Source organism: Aureobasidium melanogenum (assembly GCF_000721775.1).
Source record: "Aureobasidium melanogenum CBS 110374 unplaced genomic scaffold scaffold_2, whole genome shotgun sequence".
NCBI classification, from domain to species: domain Eukaryota; kingdom Fungi; phylum Ascomycota; class Dothideomycetes; order Dothideales; family Saccotheciaceae; genus Aureobasidium; species Aureobasidium melanogenum.
In genome coordinates this window covers 605778-626436 of record NW_024470054.1, presented here as the reverse complement: position 1 = coordinate 626436, position 20659 = coordinate 605778, and the positions used below count along the sequence as shown (strand labels likewise).

At 49.4% G+C, this 20659-nt stretch overlaps 10 protein-coding genes across 10 annotated transcripts; 4 read left to right on the top strand and 6 right to left on the bottom strand.

The window, feature by feature from the left end:
* Window positions 1-625: 625 nt before the first annotated feature.
* Window positions 626-1407, bottom strand: M437DRAFT_40269 (PRP38-domain-containing protein; the record flags this gene model as incomplete). The annotated part of the gene is made up of 2 exons (XM_041020163.1): window positions 626-690; window positions 750-1407. The coding sequence occupies 2 exons, from the start codon at window positions 1405-1407 to the stop codon at window positions 626-628; spliced, it is 723 nt and encodes a 240-aa protein (XP_040883456.1).
* Window positions 1408-1640: 233 nt separating this feature from the next.
* Window positions 1641-2778, top strand: M437DRAFT_40294 (uncharacterized protein; the record flags this gene model as incomplete). The annotated part of the gene is made up of 2 exons (XM_041020170.1): window positions 1641-1698; window positions 1754-2778. The coding sequence occupies 2 exons, from the start codon at window positions 1641-1643 to the stop codon at window positions 2776-2778; spliced, it is 1083 nt and encodes a 360-aa protein (XP_040883455.1).
* Window positions 2779-4146: 1368 nt separating this feature from the next.
* On the bottom strand, window positions 4147-4502 carry M437DRAFT_80921 (uncharacterized protein; the record flags this gene model as incomplete). The annotated part of the gene is made up of 2 exons (XM_041027447.1): window positions 4147-4241; window positions 4277-4502. The coding sequence occupies 2 exons, from the start codon at window positions 4500-4502 to the stop codon at window positions 4147-4149; spliced, it is 321 nt and encodes a 106-aa protein (XP_040883454.1).
* A 1195-nt stretch (window positions 4503-5697) lies between these two features.
* Window positions 5698-6294, bottom strand: M437DRAFT_62632 (uncharacterized protein; the record flags this gene model as incomplete). The annotated part of the gene is made up of 1 exon (XM_041024123.1): window positions 5698-6294. One exon carries the CDS (start codon window positions 6292-6294, stop codon window positions 5698-5700), a length of 597 nt encoding a protein of 198 aa, XP_040883453.1.
* A 414-nt stretch (window positions 6295-6708) lies between these two features.
* M437DRAFT_62631 (uncharacterized protein) lies at window positions 6709-7497 on the bottom strand (the record flags this gene model as incomplete). Its single annotated transcript, XM_041024122.1, has 1 exon — window positions 6709-7497. One exon carries the CDS (start codon window positions 7495-7497, stop codon window positions 6709-6711), a length of 789 nt encoding a protein of 262 aa, XP_040883452.1.
* Window positions 7498-7817: 320 nt separating this feature from the next.
* Window positions 7818-10197, bottom strand: M437DRAFT_72008 (uncharacterized protein; the record flags this gene model as incomplete). The annotated part of the gene is made up of 2 exons (XM_041025774.1): window positions 7818-8132; window positions 8182-10197. The coding sequence occupies 2 exons, from the start codon at window positions 10195-10197 to the stop codon at window positions 7818-7820; spliced, it is 2331 nt and encodes a 776-aa protein (XP_040883451.1).
* A 221-nt stretch (window positions 10198-10418) lies between these two features.
* On the top strand, window positions 10419-10807 carry M437DRAFT_62629 (uncharacterized protein; the record flags this gene model as incomplete). Its single annotated transcript, XM_041024121.1, has 2 exons — window positions 10419-10553; window positions 10610-10807. The coding sequence occupies 2 exons, from the start codon at window positions 10419-10421 to the stop codon at window positions 10805-10807; spliced, it is 333 nt and encodes a 110-aa protein (XP_040883450.1).
* Window positions 10808-11797: 990 nt separating this feature from the next.
* M437DRAFT_62628 (alpha/beta-hydrolase) lies at window positions 11798-13000 on the top strand (the record flags this gene model as incomplete). Its single annotated transcript, XM_041024120.1, has 1 exon — window positions 11798-13000. One exon carries the CDS (start codon window positions 11798-11800, stop codon window positions 12998-13000), a length of 1203 nt encoding a protein of 400 aa, XP_040883449.1.
* A 273-nt stretch (window positions 13001-13273) lies between these two features.
* On the bottom strand, window positions 13274-15382 carry M437DRAFT_62627 (tyrosyl-tRNA synthetase; the record flags this gene model as incomplete). The annotated part of the gene is made up of 15 exons (XM_041024119.1): window positions 13274-13848; window positions 13898-13963; window positions 14021-14077; window positions 14127-14157; window positions 14213-14238; window positions 14289-14358; window positions 14410-14467; window positions 14579-14632; window positions 14684-14718; window positions 14770-14774; window positions 14843-14864; window positions 14918-15002; window positions 15053-15093; window positions 15148-15209; window positions 15331-15382. 15 exons carry the CDS (start codon window positions 15380-15382, stop codon window positions 13274-13276), a joined length of 1239 nt encoding a protein of 412 aa, XP_040883448.1.
* Window positions 15383-15966: 584 nt separating this feature from the next.
* On the top strand, window positions 15967-19020 carry M437DRAFT_15694 (uncharacterized protein; the record flags this gene model as incomplete). The annotated part of the gene is made up of 2 exons (XM_041018825.1): window positions 15967-16385; window positions 16440-19020. Coding segments are annotated over 2 exons (3000 nt in total), but the record flags the coding sequence as incomplete, so codon positions are not given.
* Window positions 19021-20659: the final 1639 nt, after the last annotated feature.

Here is a 20659-nt window from a genome sequence, read left to right as displayed (position 1 = left end):
CTAATAGGGACACTCAAGCTCTGCCTCTTTTGCCTACATTTCTCTTTTGTTTCTGCTTCCCGTTTGTTTGTACCCACGATCTGTCACCGTTCCACAGCTCGTATGCTTGAGAACTTCTCTGTACAGCACCGTTGGCTATTCGACTTCTGTTCCACTGATAGAGACTTTGTATACAAGAGCCTTTTGACAACGAACGGAGAGTGTGTCTGGATCATTCTCGACTTGAAGACCGTCCATTCATTGTCAAGAAACGTACTGATACTTGCAGTTCTGCGAGATAATTGTGACCGTAAAGGACACAGCTGTTGGCCTGTCTGCTGTAAGGATGAAACTCTCCTTGAGACCAAGCATGACTCTTGCAGGCAGCAGCTGGTAGAGGTAGTTCTCTGGAGGAGCTCGGACGACATGCCTGAAGCAACAGTGATCGTGTGTTCAGAGAGTCAGATGAGCATGAATTCGAGATTATAGCAAACCTTTTCCGTGGAAGTCGATGGTAATTCAACGAGCTGTTCAACCTCTCGAACGTGACCTGGATCTTGATAGCGGGCTCCTTCTCCTGTCTGGTAGCTCGCGGCTGTGATTTCTCCTCCGGTTATCGCGGTCTCGACTGTAGCTCCTTCTTCTTTCATAACTGCGACTCCTGCTTCTTCTGTCGTAGCGGTCGTAACTTCTGCTCCTGCTTCTTCTTCTCTCATAACTTCGACTTCGGCTTCTGCTGTCATAGCTTCTGCTCCTTGATCTCGAATCACCATTTCTGACTTCCTCAACCTCACCATCACTTCCATTCTTCATTTCCTCGTCTTCGGCATCCAGCTCGTCAATCTCATCTCCCAGTGGACTGACGCGTGGCTCCAGTATATCGAGATCCTCCAGTTGTGTACGACTCGGCATCTTCCAGAGCGAAGTTGCGCACACACGGTCTTTTGTGAGTAGATCATCGATGAACTGATCAATGTAGCTCAACGTGTATGCATCCCTTGTCCTCCTCTTCAACTTCCTGAAGTCACTCAAATATGCCTCCAAAGTCTCATAAATATCCTTGGGCTCCCAAGTTAAACGGATGTAAAATGCCGCCAGAGCTCTCAAGTATTTCCAATCCTCTTGCTGCAAGTAATGCAATATGATTTCTTTCTCTGGCGTGAGTTGGAGGAGTTTGAAGGCGAGACAGAGGAACGGTGTTGGCTTCTGACCGACACCGTAGGTACCACCAATGAAGGTGAGGTCGACGGCGCGATCGCAGAGGGTGGCGGCGTTCAGACCGAAACATTGCTCTTTCCAGTAGTATGAGTCCACTATGCGATCGCGGACGGCTTTTTCGAAGAGGAGAAGGGGATTTTGACCGCGGATTAGGGTGCCGGTGTAGCCGCGGTCGTCGAGCATGCGCGTTGCATCTGCTTGGTGCGCCATTTTGGGTGCGTGTGAGAGGTGTGTAACGGTAGAGGCGAGTTGGCGCAAAGGTCGATGGTCAACTGCAGATGCGAAGACAGAGTGACGAAGTTATGCTAGGCTGCACAAGTCGTGCACAAAAAGTGTGGAGCTTGCGAGTTGCTGTGGAGATGTTCTGCTTATCAACAATGATGCGATGAGATAAAGCGAACACCATGGCCGTTGTATTCAAGCGAATATAGCAAGAGCTCAATATGGGGAAACTTTTACTGACAAGCGGCCAAGTCCAGGTCTTGCTATCATCAGCTTTTGGTATTATGTCCCAATTCTATCACATCAACATTCCAGCCACTGACAAACTTCACAGTGGCAGCGATAACCTTCTTCCTCTTCCTTGCCGGCTACACAGTCCAGCAACGATCCATTGCCAACCTTCAATCTCAACTTAAGCCACGCATTCCAATTGCTCCTGTATCGGAATCTGCACAACAACCTTTATCAGGACCTCAACACCCCTCTCGTCTATTCAACCCTGAGCAAAATGTCTTGATCTCTGAGCACGCGGCCGCTCAAGAACCACAACAAGCGAACTGGCAAAAGCTCGCACACGTCCAAGTCGTCACGAATCATCATGATGTCTGCAGTACAATCATGTTCTTCGGCGACCTCGCTCGTCTGAAATCTCCAGCCCGTCGCATTCTCCTATTCCCGCAAGTTTGGGCGATGGAGAAACAAGCTGCCAAACATGACCTGATAGATCCTTATATGGACATTACGCGACGTCTCCTCCGCAGAGCTGCTCGACGTTATAACGTCGAGTTACGGCCTATCAACTCTTTTGCTGGGCAGGACGACAACCCACTCGCCAGTCTTTGGGCCTTGACGGACCTTGAAAGAGTCATGTTGTTGCAGACACCAGGACTGGTTCAAGATGCTGAAGCTTTGGATGCGGTTTTGGCATATACAAATCCTGCACCCATGACTTTGTTACAGCAGGATACAGATTCAAGCCTCTCGTCCGAAGACTTGATCCTTGCGACCCCAGCCAAGGAGACACATAGGGTACTCACCATGAATGGCTTGCGGAACATCACATCTTTGGTTGCCGCCTTGCACCCTGCCTATCTCTCGTCGCCTCACACTATCGCTAGCATCGGCAGTCTGCACGATGTTATCCAGCCAAACAAGACGGCCTTCATGGAAACCCCGTACATTCGCTTCAACGACCCTAAGCTGCCTGGTCCTGAGTGGGAGGTTGACTATGCGAGAATCGTAGAAGCTCGTCCCAAAGACAAAGACGCAGATTGGTTGTGGACAAAGATGTATGGTGAGTTTGCCGGCAGGAGATACGATATTTGTGGTTTGGGCTTGGAGGTATGGAGAGATGAATGATTGATGATATGATGATAACGATAGGACAAGAGGTGTTGGTCCAATGTAAATATGGTTTCCTTACGCGTTGAATTCTTCTTGTCTACTCAAAAATGTCACGAGCTTACGGTTGGCCCTTCTCCCGATCTGGGGTTTAGGAATTCTAGAAAGCTATCGAAATGCACGATTGCATCCTGAATACAGGTGTCACCATGGAGACACTCATGATAGGAGACCTTTGCGGAAACCATACATCTCGCGAAACTAGTGTGCATTTCTATAGCTAAACTTTGCTGCATTCCAAGGTTATCATGAGGGACTTCACATCCCAGTCAAAGATTGATCCAATGTTGTTTTGAGATTGGTAGATTCGTGCTATGGTACAGACTTCTTCGATGGCCTTCTTCGACATACCTTGACTTTGCTCCCTGCCTGAGGTCTTTGGCTTGGTTGAATGACCTAAGCACCTTCGCCCCGAAGCTGCAACTTTTGTTGCTGCTTGACCTTGATGTCTCTATGTGTTAAGAAGTTCTGCTCGGTCTCCTTGTGAGCACTGGCAGTTATGTTGAGGACTTGTTCAAAGCCATTCTCCAATCCGTCTCATGACAAACTCTCGGCAGACTCATAGATAAAGTGCAGGTAAGCCTGGCGTAAGGTGTTCGACGTGGAATTCTTGTTGAGTTTGACCAGTAGTTGCTTGAGGTAGCTAGAACGGAGGAGTCGAGGTATGTGATGTATCTTTGTCCAACTCTTTCTGAAGGGGGTACAGTTGTCGACTGAGTCTGCAGTTGCCTGCTTTGCTTCATCCATAAGGACTACTAGACACCTTCGCGAACGCTGACGCTTGACTCTTGAAGGTGGCCCCTCCCTGTTGTACTCATTGTGTTGAACAAAGAGTACCCGGTGATGTCGATGATCACGCTCCCGATGGTTGCTGAAACCACACTCCCGCGGGGCACCTGTGAAGAATTAGCGCTCTCATTCGAAAAGACTTCATGGAAGGTAGTGGTATTGGCGGTGTTGCGTCATCTACGTTAGGTCGGGTGGGGTTTGCTCCATGAGAGTCCCCAAACGACTATTCGTATCAGCAAGAAGTCGTTGGGAATACCTGAGCCTATCCGCAAGACTGTTCACCACGATGTAGACGCCTTCCAATGAAGGCGAAACCTGATCATTGGGTCCGTCCGTCGATGTGAACTCATCTCTTGGAGCTCCTGCAATCTCCTCAAAATCTGTTTGCACGCCAGCGTCAACGCTTCCCAATGCAGGCTGGACCTGATCATTGGCTCCGTCCGTCGGGGCAACCAGATTCGTCATCGGAGCTCCCTCCTCTTCATCACCGCCAGCCCTTGCTGCAATTGCAGACTTGGCACCGAACATCGAGCACAACTAGTGCCATCGACTACGGAAGGGCACGCCGAGCACGCCGAGAAGGCCAAAGACAATAGTCAAGACCACACCAGCAACAGTCATGGCCGCAGCCTCTGTAAGTATGCATGTTAGCTCGAGTTCTCTTTACCGCAAATGTAGCCTGGCGCAGTGGAATAAGGGAAGGGTGCGGCTTTTGAAGGGTGTGGAGTGTTGCTGGCAACAGAGTGAAGGAGAGGACGATGTAAGGCGAATATTGATGCACCAGCGACACAGATGGGGCGCAGTGGTGACTTCGATGTATATGATGCTGCCGCCTGTGGTGCGGAGGCACGAACAGATCCAGGAACGAGGGCGTATAGAGATCGGTATGACATTTACTAAGCATCACGAGGGGTGAAGTACTTACGACTACCAGTAAAAGTGACCATTATCTGCAAGTCTCGTTAGTATATATCGTATGACATCCTGGGAAGTACGTATACTCACCAAGTTATATACGTCTAGACAAGCTTCAGTATTAGCCCGTCAGTTTGCAAGACGTCTGGACATCGCGTACACCGTGGAAAATCTGTCGCTGGGTATTAACAGCTGATACAATCATAGCCAGTATTGCAACCTTACAGAAAACTGGTAGCCGTTCTGTTGTTAACAATGTAGACTTTAGCCATAAGAGAAGGAAAGAGCGTTCGAAGCCAGAGCTGATGTCTGTATAAAGCCAACGCCCGGACTCACGGCCAGTTCCCTTAGGCACGGGATTGATGTCATGAGCGAACCACATTCGGACAGCAATACCAAGATGCTCATACAGCGATTTCCATTCCGCTCCTGTGGCATTGCGACGAGCGCGATCGATCTCAGTCCTTTTCAAACATACCCCTGAATGTCACCACGCGAAGCCATCACCACGTGAAATGACATTGTATCGTTGCCCCTTGCGGACAATCAATGAGTAGAAATACTCAAAGAAGAGGAATACGAGACTTGGTTCTACTTACTACTCCAACGTATGTCACGTTCCTCGCCCACAACTGCGCCTTGCCGAACACAACGTCAATCTCCAGTGCCCTGTGTCATTCAGCGCCTTCGATCCACCGCCCCAGAGCTTCATTTGACCCCGATACCGTAGCCGGTAGACGATCATTTCTTGTAAAAGGCATTATGCCGGGATGCCGGCTTGATACCTCACCAGAATGCAAGCACGACGGAAAGAGCTCGGATTCAGGTACGCGATAAGAAGCTGGCAATCACTCCAGGCATGATACAGGGTCGAGTTTGTCAGTGTTCAGCTTGAAGTTTCTCTTCGAAGACCACACCACGGTCTTAAATGTGTAAACAAAACCAAGGATAGCTCTGCCGACATACCCTCATCTTCCTTCGCCGTTCATTCTCCAATTCGGACCCGTGGATCTGTCGCCTCTGCCGGTATTTTGTTCTCACGAAACGTGAGACTTGGACCATTTTCTTCGATACGAAAGATACGCCATCGCAGATGAGATTGATGCTGTCTTCTACATCGCTAGCTCGGCCATGGCGATGGTTCTTCTGGCACGATCGAGGCTTTAGCCTTGCTTATTCTTGAGATATGGGTCTTGTTTGCAGTGATGATGGCAGCTCTACCTGCGGTCGAGCTGGAACCATCAAGTCTCGTTTAGGTCGGAGTGGTGGTGATGTATCTTCTCGAGGGGACATTCTGATGACTGGCTGAGGTGGAGTTGGCAAGTTCTCTCGAGGCGGTCGAGTTGTCTGTTCCCTCGGCGTTGACCTTGTCTGCTGTCTAGGCGTTGGTCTCAATCGCGCTCGGTGCAACAACTCATCTATCGACCAAAGCTCAGGCGGCAAAATTCTTCCAGTTGAAGTCGTTCCACGTGCCAGTCGCTCTCTCACCGAAGGCTCCAGTGTCTCTCTTTCCTGTCTACGGGCACGGACAAAAGCCGTTGTACACGCTGTCCAAGAGTCTAGATTCTCGCGAGACTGAGGTATCCAATCCTCATCTCTAGCATCTAGTTGTTCTCGTAATCTGGCTATTCTCTCCCCAAGTGCATCGAAGAGAGCTTGTGAATACGTTGGTGGAGGTTCTGCCCCTTCATATGTAGGAGATACTACGTTTTCGTATGCTGGAGGAGAACCATAAGGTGAAATCGCGCATCGATGGTTCTCACAGACCATGATGGGTCTTGGTATCTAGTCAGGATTGTGGAGTAGCCAAGCTGGGCGTTGTGTGTGGAATGTGTTGCATACACTGCAGACGTGAATCTCAGGCGTAGAATTGGCTGGCGTACTCTTTAAGTACGTGATCTGCGACAGAATAAAGGAGGAGAAGCAGAAATCAGAAGCTATAGATGTTGATAAATCTCAGCTTCCAATGATTGAGTCATATTCCGAATTCGAATATGTAACTCATTCGTGGTCGGCAGCTCAGTTGTTTGCGAGAGTAACTTTGAGTTTATTACCAAGTTGACAAACCAAGTTTTTTCTCCGGATTACAAAGCTTGCCAGTCGAAGTCAGAGTTCAATGTGAGTCTGCCTGTGCTTGATAGCAAAAGGATTTATTCTTGGAGACATACATACCCGAACATCTCATTATACCTCCTTAGGCTTCAACAATCCCTCGCAACCCTTCATAATCTTTGCAAGCCTACCATCTCCAGCTTCTTCTAGCGCAGCCATGATATCCTCTTCTCCACGGGCACAAATCCACCACTGGATAAAGCCAGCAACACAGAAATCGACATACTGCGGCTCATTCCCTCCAAACGCATAGACTCCCTTTCCATCGCCATCAATTTCTTTGTAAAAGTCTAAGAACGGCATAACAGCTTCCTTGACCAACCCTTTCCATCCTTTTTCTTTCTCCTCTTCAAGTCCCTCCATCCTCAAAGTCTCGAGTTTGCCGAGACGTGGTTCGCGAGTTGCGTAAAAGTACTCAGAACCCCTTTCATCCAAGAACAAAGGCACAAACGCAATTACATGTTTTGGCATCCCACCCATGGCTTTGTTCACCTTGGACAAGACATCTTCCTCGAATTTCTTCAGCACATCCCTTGATTTTTGACCTTGCGGGAATAGTTTCTTCTCATATTCTGACTTCAAAGAGGCGAGCTTTTCGGCAATGGCGGTTGAACCCATTGTTGTTTCATCGCCGACCGAGATGGCGGGAAGGGTGAATTTGATTGCCTTGTCTGCATCTTCGGGGGGAAGCTTTACGCCCAGAGAGGAGAGTGTGTTTGCAATGTCTGGGTACGAGATTTGGTCGTGTTTGTAGGGAAGCCCGAGATAATTGAGACATAGTGTTGTGCGGAGGGTAAATGGTGACCAGGAGTAAGGCCATTTCTTGGACGTCAAATCATGGAAGACGATTTCTGAGTTCATGATTGTGGATTTGTTTTCTGCTGTGAAAAAGATGGATGCTTCTCGAGCATGTATATAAATTGTTACTGATATAAAACAATGGAGCGAGGTTGGGGCAAGTGGGGAACCTTGATGTCAGCCTCGGCTTACTAATCGTACAACATCAGATAAGGAATTGGCTTGCCGAAAGGCAGGATCGATTCATTGTCAGTAAGAGTTCGTGAAACCCCAGAAAGAGTCAGAGAGTTCAGGAATGGCCAGCATGATTCACTAATCTTGGTCTTACAAAATTGAAATTCTGGGTATAATTTTGTGATTATGAAGGATCATGGCCAAACCTCCTATGCTGTCAATAGCGAGGCCAGTTCCTCCCTCCTTTCCCTGAAAGTGCCTTGTGCTTCTCTCTCGCGTCTGGCCACAACATTGACCTCATCGCGAATCTTTTCTAGTCTCTCGTTTAGACCAGCTTCCTCAGCGGCGGCAGCAATTCTCTTGACGTCGACATCGATACTTGTCTTTGCCAAAAAGTCTGCTGCTTCATTGATCTTCTGCCGCAGAGTTTTTGATCTCATCATGTAACCTGTGTGATGCTTGACGAGTTTTTGTTCTAATGTGTTGCCCTTCTCGGCCGAGGAGATGATGCGAGATTGAATGTTCTGAGAAAAGTTAGCAAGTGTCATCATGTGGTGATTGTAATGTTCTTACGTCGAAAGCTTCAGTCATTAATTGGTGCTCGTCAACCTCATCCTCCGCATAACCGGCGAGACCAGGAAGCATGCCTCTTTCGTGAGCCTTCTCCCAGGCCTGACCGAAGCCTTCTGCCAATAACGCGCGACCTCTCTCGTCTTTACCCATTTCCAGAGCAATATCAAGACGTGCTCGCTGGACTTGTTCGTCTGAGAAACGTGCTGAGGGCTTGGGTTGTCCTCTGACTTTGGCATTGCCAAACTTGAGGGCGTCATTCGCAATAAGTAATGCCATCTCTTGGTTGATACTGCTCTTGATAGGGTCATTATCGTCGGCAGCATTCTTCAGCATAGCATCCACATCAACCACACTCGGTCGTGGTAGTCCTCGTTGGATGACTTGTGATTGACGCTTGAATTCTGCTCTCGCAAGCTCTTCTTGTGCCGCCTTGTTTCTAGCATCACGAAGTGCAGCATCTTCTTCGCTCAGCTCAACTTCAGGTCCAATTTCCTGTTGTTCCTCAGGTAGTTCGAGTTCAAAGTCCATCTCTTTCGGTTTAGGGAGGGCGGACAACTTGCTTCTGATGTCACTACGAAGAGCATTTTGTTGTAAACGAAGGTCTCGTGGTGTTTGTGCGACCATCTGCATGCCATCGCCAGTATTGAGGCCGTATGTGTCGCGAGGTGTGCGAAGGGGAGTAGCGCCAGGGCCGCGTGGTGTTGCAGCGACACCATTTTGACGGAAGGGAGTAGCCATAGGGTTTGGTGTAGCAGTAGTCTGCTTGCTGGGAGCGACACCTGAAAAGCCAGTCGTAGCATCACCTTCGTAGAGCTCATTATTATCCCCTCCCAGCAAAGCAGACTGTGTTTCGGTTCTTGCTCTAGCATTGCGAATCTCGTTGGCGATACGGTCTTCCTCTTGTGGAGCACGTGGTGTGCGGAGGGGGGTTGAGCCTACAACGTCCGAGTAGTTGCCAATCAAGGCACGGGTAGCCTCGTTGTCGCTCTGGCCAGCTTGTAAATTTGCGCGTTCACCAACCATTCCCATCTTGACAATCTCGTCCAGTTCACCCTCGCTGACCTGAGGAGCGGGCAGAACAAGACCACGACGTCTGCTGCTACGCTCGGCTTCACGCAACTTTTGTTCACGTCCAGCTTTTGCGGCTGCAGCGAAAGCAGCTTGGTTTCCGCCCTTGTCATTCTTCTGACGCTTACGATCTTCGGGATTATCGTCCTGGTCGCCTTGTCGTTTACGTTGAAGTTGCTGCTTGCGAGGATCGAAAGCGTCGCGCTCGCGTTCGTTTGTGGTAATCTCCTCTGCAGTATCGTAGAATCCAGGAGCGGGAGCCTTTTCGAAAGGAATGTCGGCATTGTAATCCATCTGACCCTTCTTCTTTGTGACGACCTTGATGTTGATGCCAGCATTCTTCAACTCTCGTCTCTTCTGTAGGACAGCCAAACGCCTTGACTCCTCGAGTTGTCTCTCTCTTGCCTTTCTCTTTGCTTTCTTTCCCTGGGTGTTCGCAAGACGAGCACGAGCCTCGCTCAGCATTTCCTTCTCATCCTCGTCCATGTCGATGGTATCGGGTCGAGCAGGCTTGCTCTCGGGATCTGGGTCCATTTCTCCAGGGCGAAGCTTGCGAACATCATCAGCTGAAGGAGCGGCGGCCTCGCCACCAGCAGGACCTCCAAGACCAAACTCATCGTTCTCGCGCGACTCTGCATCGTCGAGCAGTTTTTGATAGCGTTCCAGACATTGTGTAGCAGTTCTTCCGACAATGGGAGCGATTGTGCGCCATTGGGTGGGCATCAACTTTGCCAGGTGTAGAAGCTTCTCGTCCTCGTCCTTGGTCCATTCAATCTTTCTGATGCCTGGGTCCAACCATTCTGACCATCTTGCCTTGCACTGCTTTGGAGTTTTGCGCGCAAGCAGCGAAGAGACTCGGGCCCATTGTTGGAGTCCATATTTGGAGACGGCGGCCTTAAGAATCTCATCTTCGATATTGGTCCAGACTCCTCCCTTGACGACGGGCATGTTGGCGACTGCGACAAAGGTGTCTTGACGAGTAACAGTGTCGGCTTCGATGCTGCGACCCAAGCACAAGCACGCGCGACTTCAATGCCAAGCCTGACTTTTGGCCGAGTCACGTGTTCTGCGATGACTTGGTAATGACGTCCCAAGAATCATGGCGAGGCCTTGTGAAGACGACGAATATCGAGATGCAACTTCGCTACCTACAATCACATACCACAAACATGTCACTAGTATCACTCAAGTCATCACAAATGGTTTTGTCGCGCACGTGGGTTCTGCGAGCATCATGCCTCAGGCAGACTCGTCAGGCTAGCTCTAACCCTAAATCCGCCTCTTCTCCGACAGATACAAAAAACGTGAGCTGCACTTTATCAACTCAACTTTCCATCTTCACCATTTCTAACCAAAGCAGAATCAGAAGCAATCCTCACCAGAATCTCAGCCTGAGCAGCCCAAGAAGCGTAAGACTCTGGCTGAGCTGGACGAGGAGCTTCGCCAGAAAATGGCTGGCCATGCTGGTGATGGCGGTGATGCTGGTGTTGAATATGAAGACGGTGTCCCTGTCTCCATGAAGCGCTCCGTCAAGAACAACATGTTCCGCTACATCTGAGCCATTCTACCTACATCAGAGTTGACTCCAACCTCTCTGCTCTGTTTAAACGAAGCATACGCATACGAGACCACGACAGAAACGACGAGATAGCGTGACCCGATACGAAGCATGCACCAACGTGCTATCATCACTCTTCTATTGCGAGTGGGTCTTCATCCTGAGCAAGCATTCTGCCTCTGACGCGCTTATCCCTTCACGGCTTGTATTGCGAATCAGTTCTCGAGAAGCATACTGTTGCGGTCCACCATCTTTCGCGTTGTGGTCGATGAGCTTCTCAGGCATAGTCATCTGCTCTGTACCTTTGGTATGCAATCCCATAGCATGCGAAATCCAAGGCCATCAAAGCCACAGGTTCTTACAACACCCATACACAAGTCGATCTTGAGAGCATCAAGGCATGTGTTATTTTGTCTTATCTACGACTATCCTATGAAGGTCAGACCATTCATATTCGAGCTCTCTTGCACGTCACCCGGATTTGACAAATATTCAGAAGCTCAACTTTATCGACAGATCGAACACCAGTTCTCCGCATTTTGCCGCGGGACGATCTCAACTTCACCTCGACTCGACAACATGAATAACATATTAACCATTCTCGTGAATTTCTCTAACACAATTGGCTTAAGATCCCGAGCAGATTGGAGCTAATCATATTTGTAAGACATTAATATACAGGTATTGCTCCAGCATAATTATGGTTAAGCAGCAGGTGAGGTTGAAGGAGCATAACTCCTAGTTCCCGTTAGACCCCAGATAGTACGTCACCACCTTTCTCTGCTGCTGCGCGGAGATATTTTCCAATGTCTCACAAGCAGCCTCCGCCGACGTCTGTAGTGTACCGTTTGACTGCTTGAGATCCATTCCAAATCACATGTGATATCCAATTGATCTCGACGTCACATCTGGAGCTCGACTCCGAGAGCTTTAAAGACGCCATGGCCTGCCGCTGTCTTGCTCAGATCAATCGACGCTCGATCACACATCATGACTGGATTGACCCTACTCGCTCTCGCTGGTCTGGCTGCTGCCGACTACACAGCTAGCTTTAACGGTGCTCTCCCTGCTGGCATTGCTGCACCTAACACTGCTGGCTTCAAGAACCCTACTGTTGGGCCTTCGCGCGGTGGTGCCGCCATCTGTGTCTCTGGCGATGTCGCCGTTCAAGCTTCTGCTCAGAATGTCATGTTCAACTTCAGCGTCCCCGCCAACGAGTCTGTCGTGACCAACACCTTCCTGGAGCTTATCACTTCCGGCTCCACTTTCTCGAAGAGCATCATGGAGGGCATGCAGAATGTCACTGGAAACTACACCATTGCATCAACTCTCTGTATGCCTGCCAATGGCACAACTCCCAGTTCCGTTCAGCTCCTGACCCACGGTATCGGATTTGACCGCTACTACTGGGACTTTGCACCTGGCTACAGTTACGTCGACTACGCTATCGAGCAGGGCTACGCAACCTTCAGCTACGACCGTCTTGGTGTCGGCATGTCGTCAACTCCCGACCCCATCAAGACCGTCCAGGGCCCCCTCGAAGCCAGCATCGCCAACGAACTCGCCATGATGCTCCGCCACTCCATGTTCGCCAACACCAACTTCACATCCGTTATTGGAGTCGGCCACAGTTTCGGCAGTGCCATTACTCAATCGGTCACCTACAACCACCCCAAGACCTTCGATGCCGCTATCTTGACTGGTTTCTCTGCCAATCAATCCGCCATTGCACCTTTCCTCACTGCTTTGAACCTGCAAATCGCATCCCAAAACCAACCTTACAGATTCTCCAACCTTAACAATGGATACTTGGTCGATTACTCCACCATCAGCAACCAATACGGATTCTTCCGCGCTCCCAACTTCGACCCTCTGATCCTCGCCGCCGCCGAAGCCGCAAAGGGTTCCGTCACATTCGGAGAGCTGTTCACCCAAGCCGCTATCTCTGGTGTCGCTGCAAACTTCACCGGTCCCGTTGCTATTGTCAACGGCGACGCAGACTTGCCCTTCTGTTATGGAAACTGCACTTATCCTATGAACAAGGCTGAGGCTGCTCTGAAGATGCTTTATCCTGCTGCCAAGGCTAATGGCACTTATCTTGCTCCTTCGACTGGTCATGGAGTTAACTTGCATTATACTGCTATGGGGGCGTTTGAGTTTATTGGCTCGTTCCTTAGACAGAACAGGATGTAAAGGATAGAAGTGTAGAAAGTGTATTAACAGGATATATACTAGTCTCGTAGACATATATGACCATTCTTCTTTCATGTTAATCGTACTCTTGTCGGTGTTCTTGATTCTGTCTTACTTGGTTTGCAAGTTGATCCAGTCCCATAATGCCAAGCATGATCAGTCCGACACATCATGTCACAAAAGTGGGTTGAAACGAGTCATTGGATGAACGTGTCTTTTATCTTGCTTCAACAATTTGCTACCAAATGAACATTTTTCGAGGAATCTGAAGGTCTACTTCTCCTCAACCTCAAGGTTCTTAAGACCCTCCTCAGCCTTGCCAACACTCACCTCAGCACTACCAGGACCCTCAACATGGCCATCAGGCTGAGCAACAACATCCTTCTTAGCAGCACCAGGGAATCTCGAACCCTTGTCCTTCTTGACCTTGACCTTCTTCTCAGGAGCAGGAGGGGGAGGGTAAGCCAACTTCTCAACCTTCTGCCATTCCTCATTGCTCTGGAAGTCTGCTTGGATGGGTGCGAGAAGCTTGTTAAGGGCTTCAGTAACGGCAGGCTTGAGGATCTGGGGAGAAAGAATGTCCTCGCGGTAGTCAGCGTGCATCTGGTCGATGGAGGTGTAGACGAGGGGTTCGCCTTCTCTGCGCTCGACGACGAATTTTTGCTCGCCGGTTTGGAGGGCGGAGATGGGGAGTAGGACGTATTCGACGAAGCTGAGGACACCGTTGTCTTCGACGACCTTGGGGGCGGCGACGGCCTTCTTGAGCTTCTTCTTGACAATTTCGGGTCCGTCCAAGAGATCGATCTTTGAGTCAGGCTCGGAACTTGACATCTTACCACCAGTAAGACCTGAATAGATGTCAGTACATTCATAATACCATAACAGCTAGGAACCTACCAGGAACCATCGAGTTCATCAAATGGGCACGCTCGCGGAAGCCGACCTTGGGAAGAATCTCCTTTGCTGTAGCACGCGGTCAGTCAAACATGCAGCGACAGACAATCAAGCATGGAAACCTACCGAGGGCGAAAATCTTTCTCTGATCAACACCACCGAATTGAGCATCAACATCGAGGTCTGCCAGAAGTCAGAACAAATGGCTGGGTCCTGGAAACGTTCGACTTACACTGCTCATCGAGACATTGCATGATAGGGTACTGCAACCAAGTCAGCTTACAATCGAAACTATATTATGTTAGGGAATTTTCGTACGATCAATGCACTCAAAGGGGCGCTGTCTGTTCAATTGTTAGCCAAACTCTACTTCACCAAAGGCTTCTGTACTCACCAGTCTGCTTGACGACCTCAGCACCAGCTCTCTTAGCATCGTGTGAGCTGACAATACTGTGAAGGCGGTACTGTTGGTGGAGTTAGCGGAATTCTAGCAAAGCATCTTCAGATTTGCATACCATGTCCATGTTGAACTCAGGAGTGAGCTGGTAAGAAGAGCCGAGAACGAACTCGAGCCTGGATGATACATATCAGTATATTATCTCCTTTGGCAAAGCTGAATCGAAGGCAGAGGCTGGCACAAAGAACGATGAACAGCCTGCTCTTCTCTGCATGCAGGTGACTTACTTCTCAATTGAAACTCCGACGGCCTTCAGAAGACTTGTGATACAGTGGCGGTAGCTGTGAAATCGTCAGATCTGTGCAGATTGGGTGTACTTGATTTCCACGTACTATTCAGCACGGAACTTGACAAGCTCGATGGGTGCCTTGGGAGAAGTCAATTTCCTGTTCCTTCAATAAGATCGTATTCAATTCACCTTCACTGTCAGATTGTCAGTAGATATTCTTGCCATGTCACAAGGCGTGCTCGAGATTGAGGGATATACTCACAGTTGTCAAGGAAGCCGTGGATCTTTCATGATCGTTAGCGAATTATTGAGATCGAAGAATTCAAGATTGACGCACATCGGCAAGCAAAACCTTGACACGGCATCCAGCCTGAAGGAAAGAGGCGATCTGAGTTGCAGGCACTAGGTAACCACAGTGAGGACTAAGAAATCAATTAGCATAGTTCGAGTAGATGATAGCTATTGTATGTACCGGCCAGTGGTTGCGGTTCCCCAGTACAGAGACACGGTTTCCTGTCACGAGGTCAATAAGAATCCAGACACTTTTACAAGGCATAATTGACATACGCCCTTATCAAGCTTAGCCTTCAAGATGTCTGCACCGAGGACCTCCTGCAGACCCGAGACGACTGTAAACCAAATGTTAGTATTTTTTGATAAGATAGTTTAGACTTGGCGATATTCGGAGTGTTTTGCGGAGAAATTGGGCGGCTGTATGTGTTGAGAAGTAGTGGCAAGTGGTTGACATACTCAGGTCGTACTTCTCCTGAGGAGTTTGGGGGTTGACGTTGACTCCGGGCATTATGAATATGTGAGATCAAGTGAAATTGGCAAATACGGCAAGAGCAGACGACAGGTGTATACCAAAACCAAAAAATTGCGGGAGTGAGGTCGGCGGAGGATGATGCCAAGACTTGGGACAAATGAGTCAAGGATGTGCAGACTTGCACAAAGCGCACAAAGAAAGCTGCGAGTTATGCCAAAGCAGCGGAATTGGCGCATGAATCGTGTACGCGTAACGGCGGCAGTCAGGGACATGGTGGATGATGACAATCCGCAGGCGCATATCGCTGCACAGTTACAGCCGTTTCAGGAGCTGCCGGAACATTTCTTTTATTATAATCTCCTGCAAGAGAGAATGAAACACTGCAATCTTGTCTTTTTCTTCTAATCCTCCTTCCTGCATGAACGACAATGGACGCTTCGCAGCACGCGACAGCTACTCCGCCGCTTTCCACGGATGACGCTATGCAGAACAACGACAATAACCATAACGACAACCACGACACGCCTATCCACGATAAGGTCACGCCAAACGAGAACAACGATGCACAAACCAATCGAGACAAATCAGCCGCAGTAACAGCTTCAGCCGCATCTGCCCAGCTCCAGGACATTGTCGACAAAGCTTTACACTTTCTCTCGCATGCAAGCAACGAAACTCTTGGAGCTTGCCTTGTTGGTCTGGCTGCTACCACTTACTTCATCCTGGGAAGAGTTGGCCTGGTCCTGATTGGAATTGTTGGCGGTGTTGCACTGCATGCCACATGGGATGCCTCTCAATCCTCGCCTGATAGACTCGCTGCGAACGAGGCTGAGCAGAAAAAGCGGAAAGAAGTTGGTCTTGATGTGATCCAGCGCCTGCTGCTTTCCAGGGAAAAGACGAGACACAATGCAGCTACGGACGAGTCGGATGATGAAATCAGACCATTGCCTGGAACCAAGGCTGACTTCTCTTCCTTCCGTCCTGATACTCAAGCCGCTTTGAACGTCTTCACAGATGCCATCATTCGCGACTATGTCAAGTACGCCATTCTCCTTGCTTTGCTATGCTCACACTGTGACTGACGTTCATGCAGTTGGTGGTATGCGCCTGTTCTTCCTGGCGAAGGTTCGTTTCCTGTAGCCTGTCGACAGGTCCTGGTCGGTTTTATTGTCTCCCTTTCCAATCACCTGTCCCGCAAGCGACCTGTAGACACCTTCCTCGATTTTGTCACCAATTCATCCTCAATCGTCATTGTCTTCCTTAACGAGCTCGCCGCTGCTTTGAATGCCTCGCCAAATGCTACTGCCGAAGAAGCGGTCCACACCTACCTCGAGATGAAGCCCGAGAGCAGTCTCGCCAGCATTATGGACTCCAAGCATCAAGAGAAGAAGCTCAAGGTCGTCGCAAACGATATCCTCCTGAAATACCTCGACAACAAGACATATATGTGTGCCCCAGCCCAGATCTTTCTCAAACAAGTTCTGGCTAAGCTGGTCCTGTCCATGACTGTTGACAGCTGCTCCAAGCCCGAGTTCATCAACCAATGGATCGTATATTTGCTTGAGGAGGGAGAGCCTGAGTTAATGGAGGTCATTGACGCTGGCGTCGAGGGTTCTGCTGCTGTCGCTCAATCTACCAAGAAACAAGTCGCTGTTGACGAACCGGCTGACATGCCATCATCAAGCCCCGAAGCTGTTCGCGAACACAAACGCAAGGCCAGTCGCAACAAGGCTGAAGAAGCCATGGACGAAGCTATGAAAGAAGCGCAGAGGCTTACTCAGCTGATCGCTGAAGAAGAGGCAAAGAAGTCCGCAGCTGAAGCATCCGCTGTCAGCAGTAGTGGTGATGTCTCTGAAACCACTACTCAGGGCATCATGACTCCTTCATCATCTCAAGGAGATGCTGATGAGGGTGTCAGGTCTGATGCGACCAGGTCATCGCCAAGCGCTGAATCTACACGGAAGTCTGAAGACGTGAAGAAGCCATTTACCAATTTTGACCAGATTCTTCCTGCGACCAGTCCTACTGCTTTGGCTAGCCAGGACGAAAAGCTTCGCCTCAAGCCTCCACCAGTGTTGACATTGTTTAATGCCTCGATCAACATATTTGATGACGCTTCTCCAGGAAATAGGACAGTTATGCGATCAAAGCCCAACATTGATTATATGATTCAGATTGAGCCCAGTTCTTCGAGTTTCCCGGGCTGGATGGTCATGCGCAAATACACTGACTTTGAGACTTTGCATGAAGTCCTTCGGCGTATCTCTGTTATCACCGGCACTCGCTTCACTGACTCCCATGCTGACCTTCCTTCATGGAAGAACAACACCAAATCTACACTCCGAATTGAGCTGGAACGCTATCTGAATGATGCAGTTCGCCTGCAACCCCTTGCCGAGAGCGAAGGTATGAAGCGATTCCTGGATAAAGATGGTGGTGCTTCTCGTTCACCTGGAGGCAGCAAGGGCTTTGGATGGCCGACGCCTGCTGCCTTCGATCAGATGGGCAAGAGCATGTTAGATACGTTGACCAAAGCCCCTACACAAGTCGCTGGTGGTGGAAAGGCGATCTTCGGCGGTGTCACTAGCATTCTTGGTGGCAAGCGCACTTCTGTCGCCTCAAATCACAATGCTAGCCGCTCATCCATCTCGCTGAACCCTGGCGCCTTCCTCGAGGACAGCTACATGGGTAGCATGGGTAATGTTGGTGTCGAAAGGCAGAGCACAGACAGTGTCAGAAGTATTCCCGCGCCTCTGTCTCGCACTCCATCTCTGTCTAAACGTGTACCAGCACCTGCTCAGTCCGGCCATAAAGTCGAGCAGTCACTCGACTTGAAGACCAGACCCAGCTTCTCGACTCCTCGCACTTCCTACCAAGGCACAAGAAGTGGAGAGCTCAGTCGTCCCGCGTCGTCAGCTGGTCTGTCGAAACTCGACACCGGACTAAACCTCCCACCTCCACCATCGGATATTCCTGATGATTATGCTTCACCGACAGCAGTATCCCACCAACCTGCTAGAATCAGCGACGACATGACCTACAGCTCTCCCGACGCCCGTGCGTCAACATCCAGGTATCCTACCTCTGGTACCAGGTCACGACGCACATCCAGGTCTCCGGAATCTATAGCTGCACGAACGACGCCAGCTGTGACTCCGGCTGTCACGAAAGTGACGAAAACCACTCCACCAATTTCGGAACAAGAAACTCAGGTAGCCGTAGAACTGCTGTTTGCAGTGATAACGGAATTATATACTCTGTCTTCTGCATGGAACATTCGCCGCACTCTCCTCAACGCTGCCAAGTCCTTCCTTCTTCGACCTGGCAACCCACAACTCGAGGCAATTCGCCAAATGATTCAAGCCAACGTCATCGACACCTCCACCTCTGACGCTTCCATCGCCGCCCATATCCTCAAGACCCGAGAAAACTCTCTGCCTACAGAAGAAGAACTCAAAGCTTGGCCAAAGGAGATGACAGCAGAAGAGAAAGAGCAGTTGAGAATCAAAGCCAGAGCACTGCTTGTGGAGAGAGGCATGCCTGCTGCATTGACCAGTGTCATGGGAGCTGCTGCTAGTGGCGAGGCATTGGGAAGAGTGTTCGATTGTCTGCAGGTCGAGGGTGTTGGAAGAGGTGTTGTATTCGGTATCTTTTTGCAGGCGTTGAGGGCTATCGTGCAGTGATATTGATGCATAGTGATACCCCTTCTTGCCTCTTTCTTGTCTTACGTAGTTTTAATGATAATTGCATATGAAGTATGAATATGCTTTAGTAAGCCTTGATCCTCTTGCAGTTCCTATGTCTTCGTTGATGATGCTCTCAATCTAGAGTTGTCGATTGTGATAGGATACGGAAACATTCAGGGGCTCCTGTTCCTCGATCCATCCACTCAGGGCCTTGATGAAGTGACCCCTATGATCTCGATGTTGGCGTCAAGCAACTCCGAGCTAACATGGAGAGCCGTCAAAGGACAGTTGTAATCGAGATGGCCGCTGCTTCCAGAGGTCGCGGTCTGCAACAATCAAAGGTTCGGCACAGCTTTGCATCCGTTGGCAACAGCGCAAGTCTGGCTGTGTTGGCATCGTGAATGCATTCGAATGCAACGATAAGTCTTCTGAAGCATCTGCTCAAATCACGACTGACGTGCTCATAGCAACAATGTAATAATTATCGAGCTTCAATAAACAATGACAAATCTCGTTCCCGGACTACATGAGAGGCAAATGTTAGGAAGGGGAAGACATCTTTGACCGAATCTATGGGACGACATCTTGAGGCCCACATCCAAATCCAACCCTGCAGGACCAAGTATATTTTCTAGCGTTACCACAGGCTTCGGTCACAATGAATAAGGCAGCCACAGATTCAACGAAGTAGACGAGTTTGCGGGTACTTCAAGGAACAGCATCTGGATCACTGCTGTCATTAGGAACAATGTTCGTAGCTGCTTCGGCACGAGATGGTGATCGTGTCGAAGAGAACTTGAGGCTGTTGGTGGCTTGACAGGTTGTGGTATTAAAACATCTTCACCATGAATTTAATCAGGGATTCCTGCTCACATGCTCAAAGGTCTCGGCTGGATGTTCTGGCTTCTCTTAAAGTGGTTCCAATCTCGAAGGAGCTTGTTGAAACGATGCCTCTCACCAGGAAATGGGACACTCTCTCGTGCGAACCTGAATAACCGACGTAGCCAACGACCTCTACCATAAGTATCGTCAAAGTACCTTTCTCTGGCGTTCTCACCATACTGGGGAGTGTATGACTTTTTCATCAGCACGTCTTCATGGCGCTATTTGACCCTTAGATCGTCAACATTAAGGTAAGGCAGCTCCATGGGAAGTTCATCGACATTGTAATTCTAACTGAAGCGCGAACGATGCTCACCTCATTGAATGCACAGTCTCATTGACAGTTTGATGTGGGAGTGTTGGGATTGCTGAAGTAGAAGACAAAGGAAGGTGTTTACGTCAAGAGCACTTGGCGTTCATCTCTGGCGATGCAACGAACCATGGTCGGCATGAGCTAAAGTTCCATAAGTCATTCAAATACGATCATCTGGCAATTCAGGTAAAGCATATTGTGATGATCGCTGGTTTGAAGTTGGTGCTGGAAGGATGACCGCGTTAGAGCAAAACTTTAGCCGTCTCGATCGCTCAAGCTGGACGGAAAGGGTGGTCAATTTTGGGAGAGACCACCGCTGAGCGCCCATGAACGATAGCCTCTTAAAACTGAATCGGAAGCTAGCCTTGACTACAGGCGAGCAAAAGCTCCTTGATGAAACATCGAATTTATCCTAACATGCAACTAAAGTGG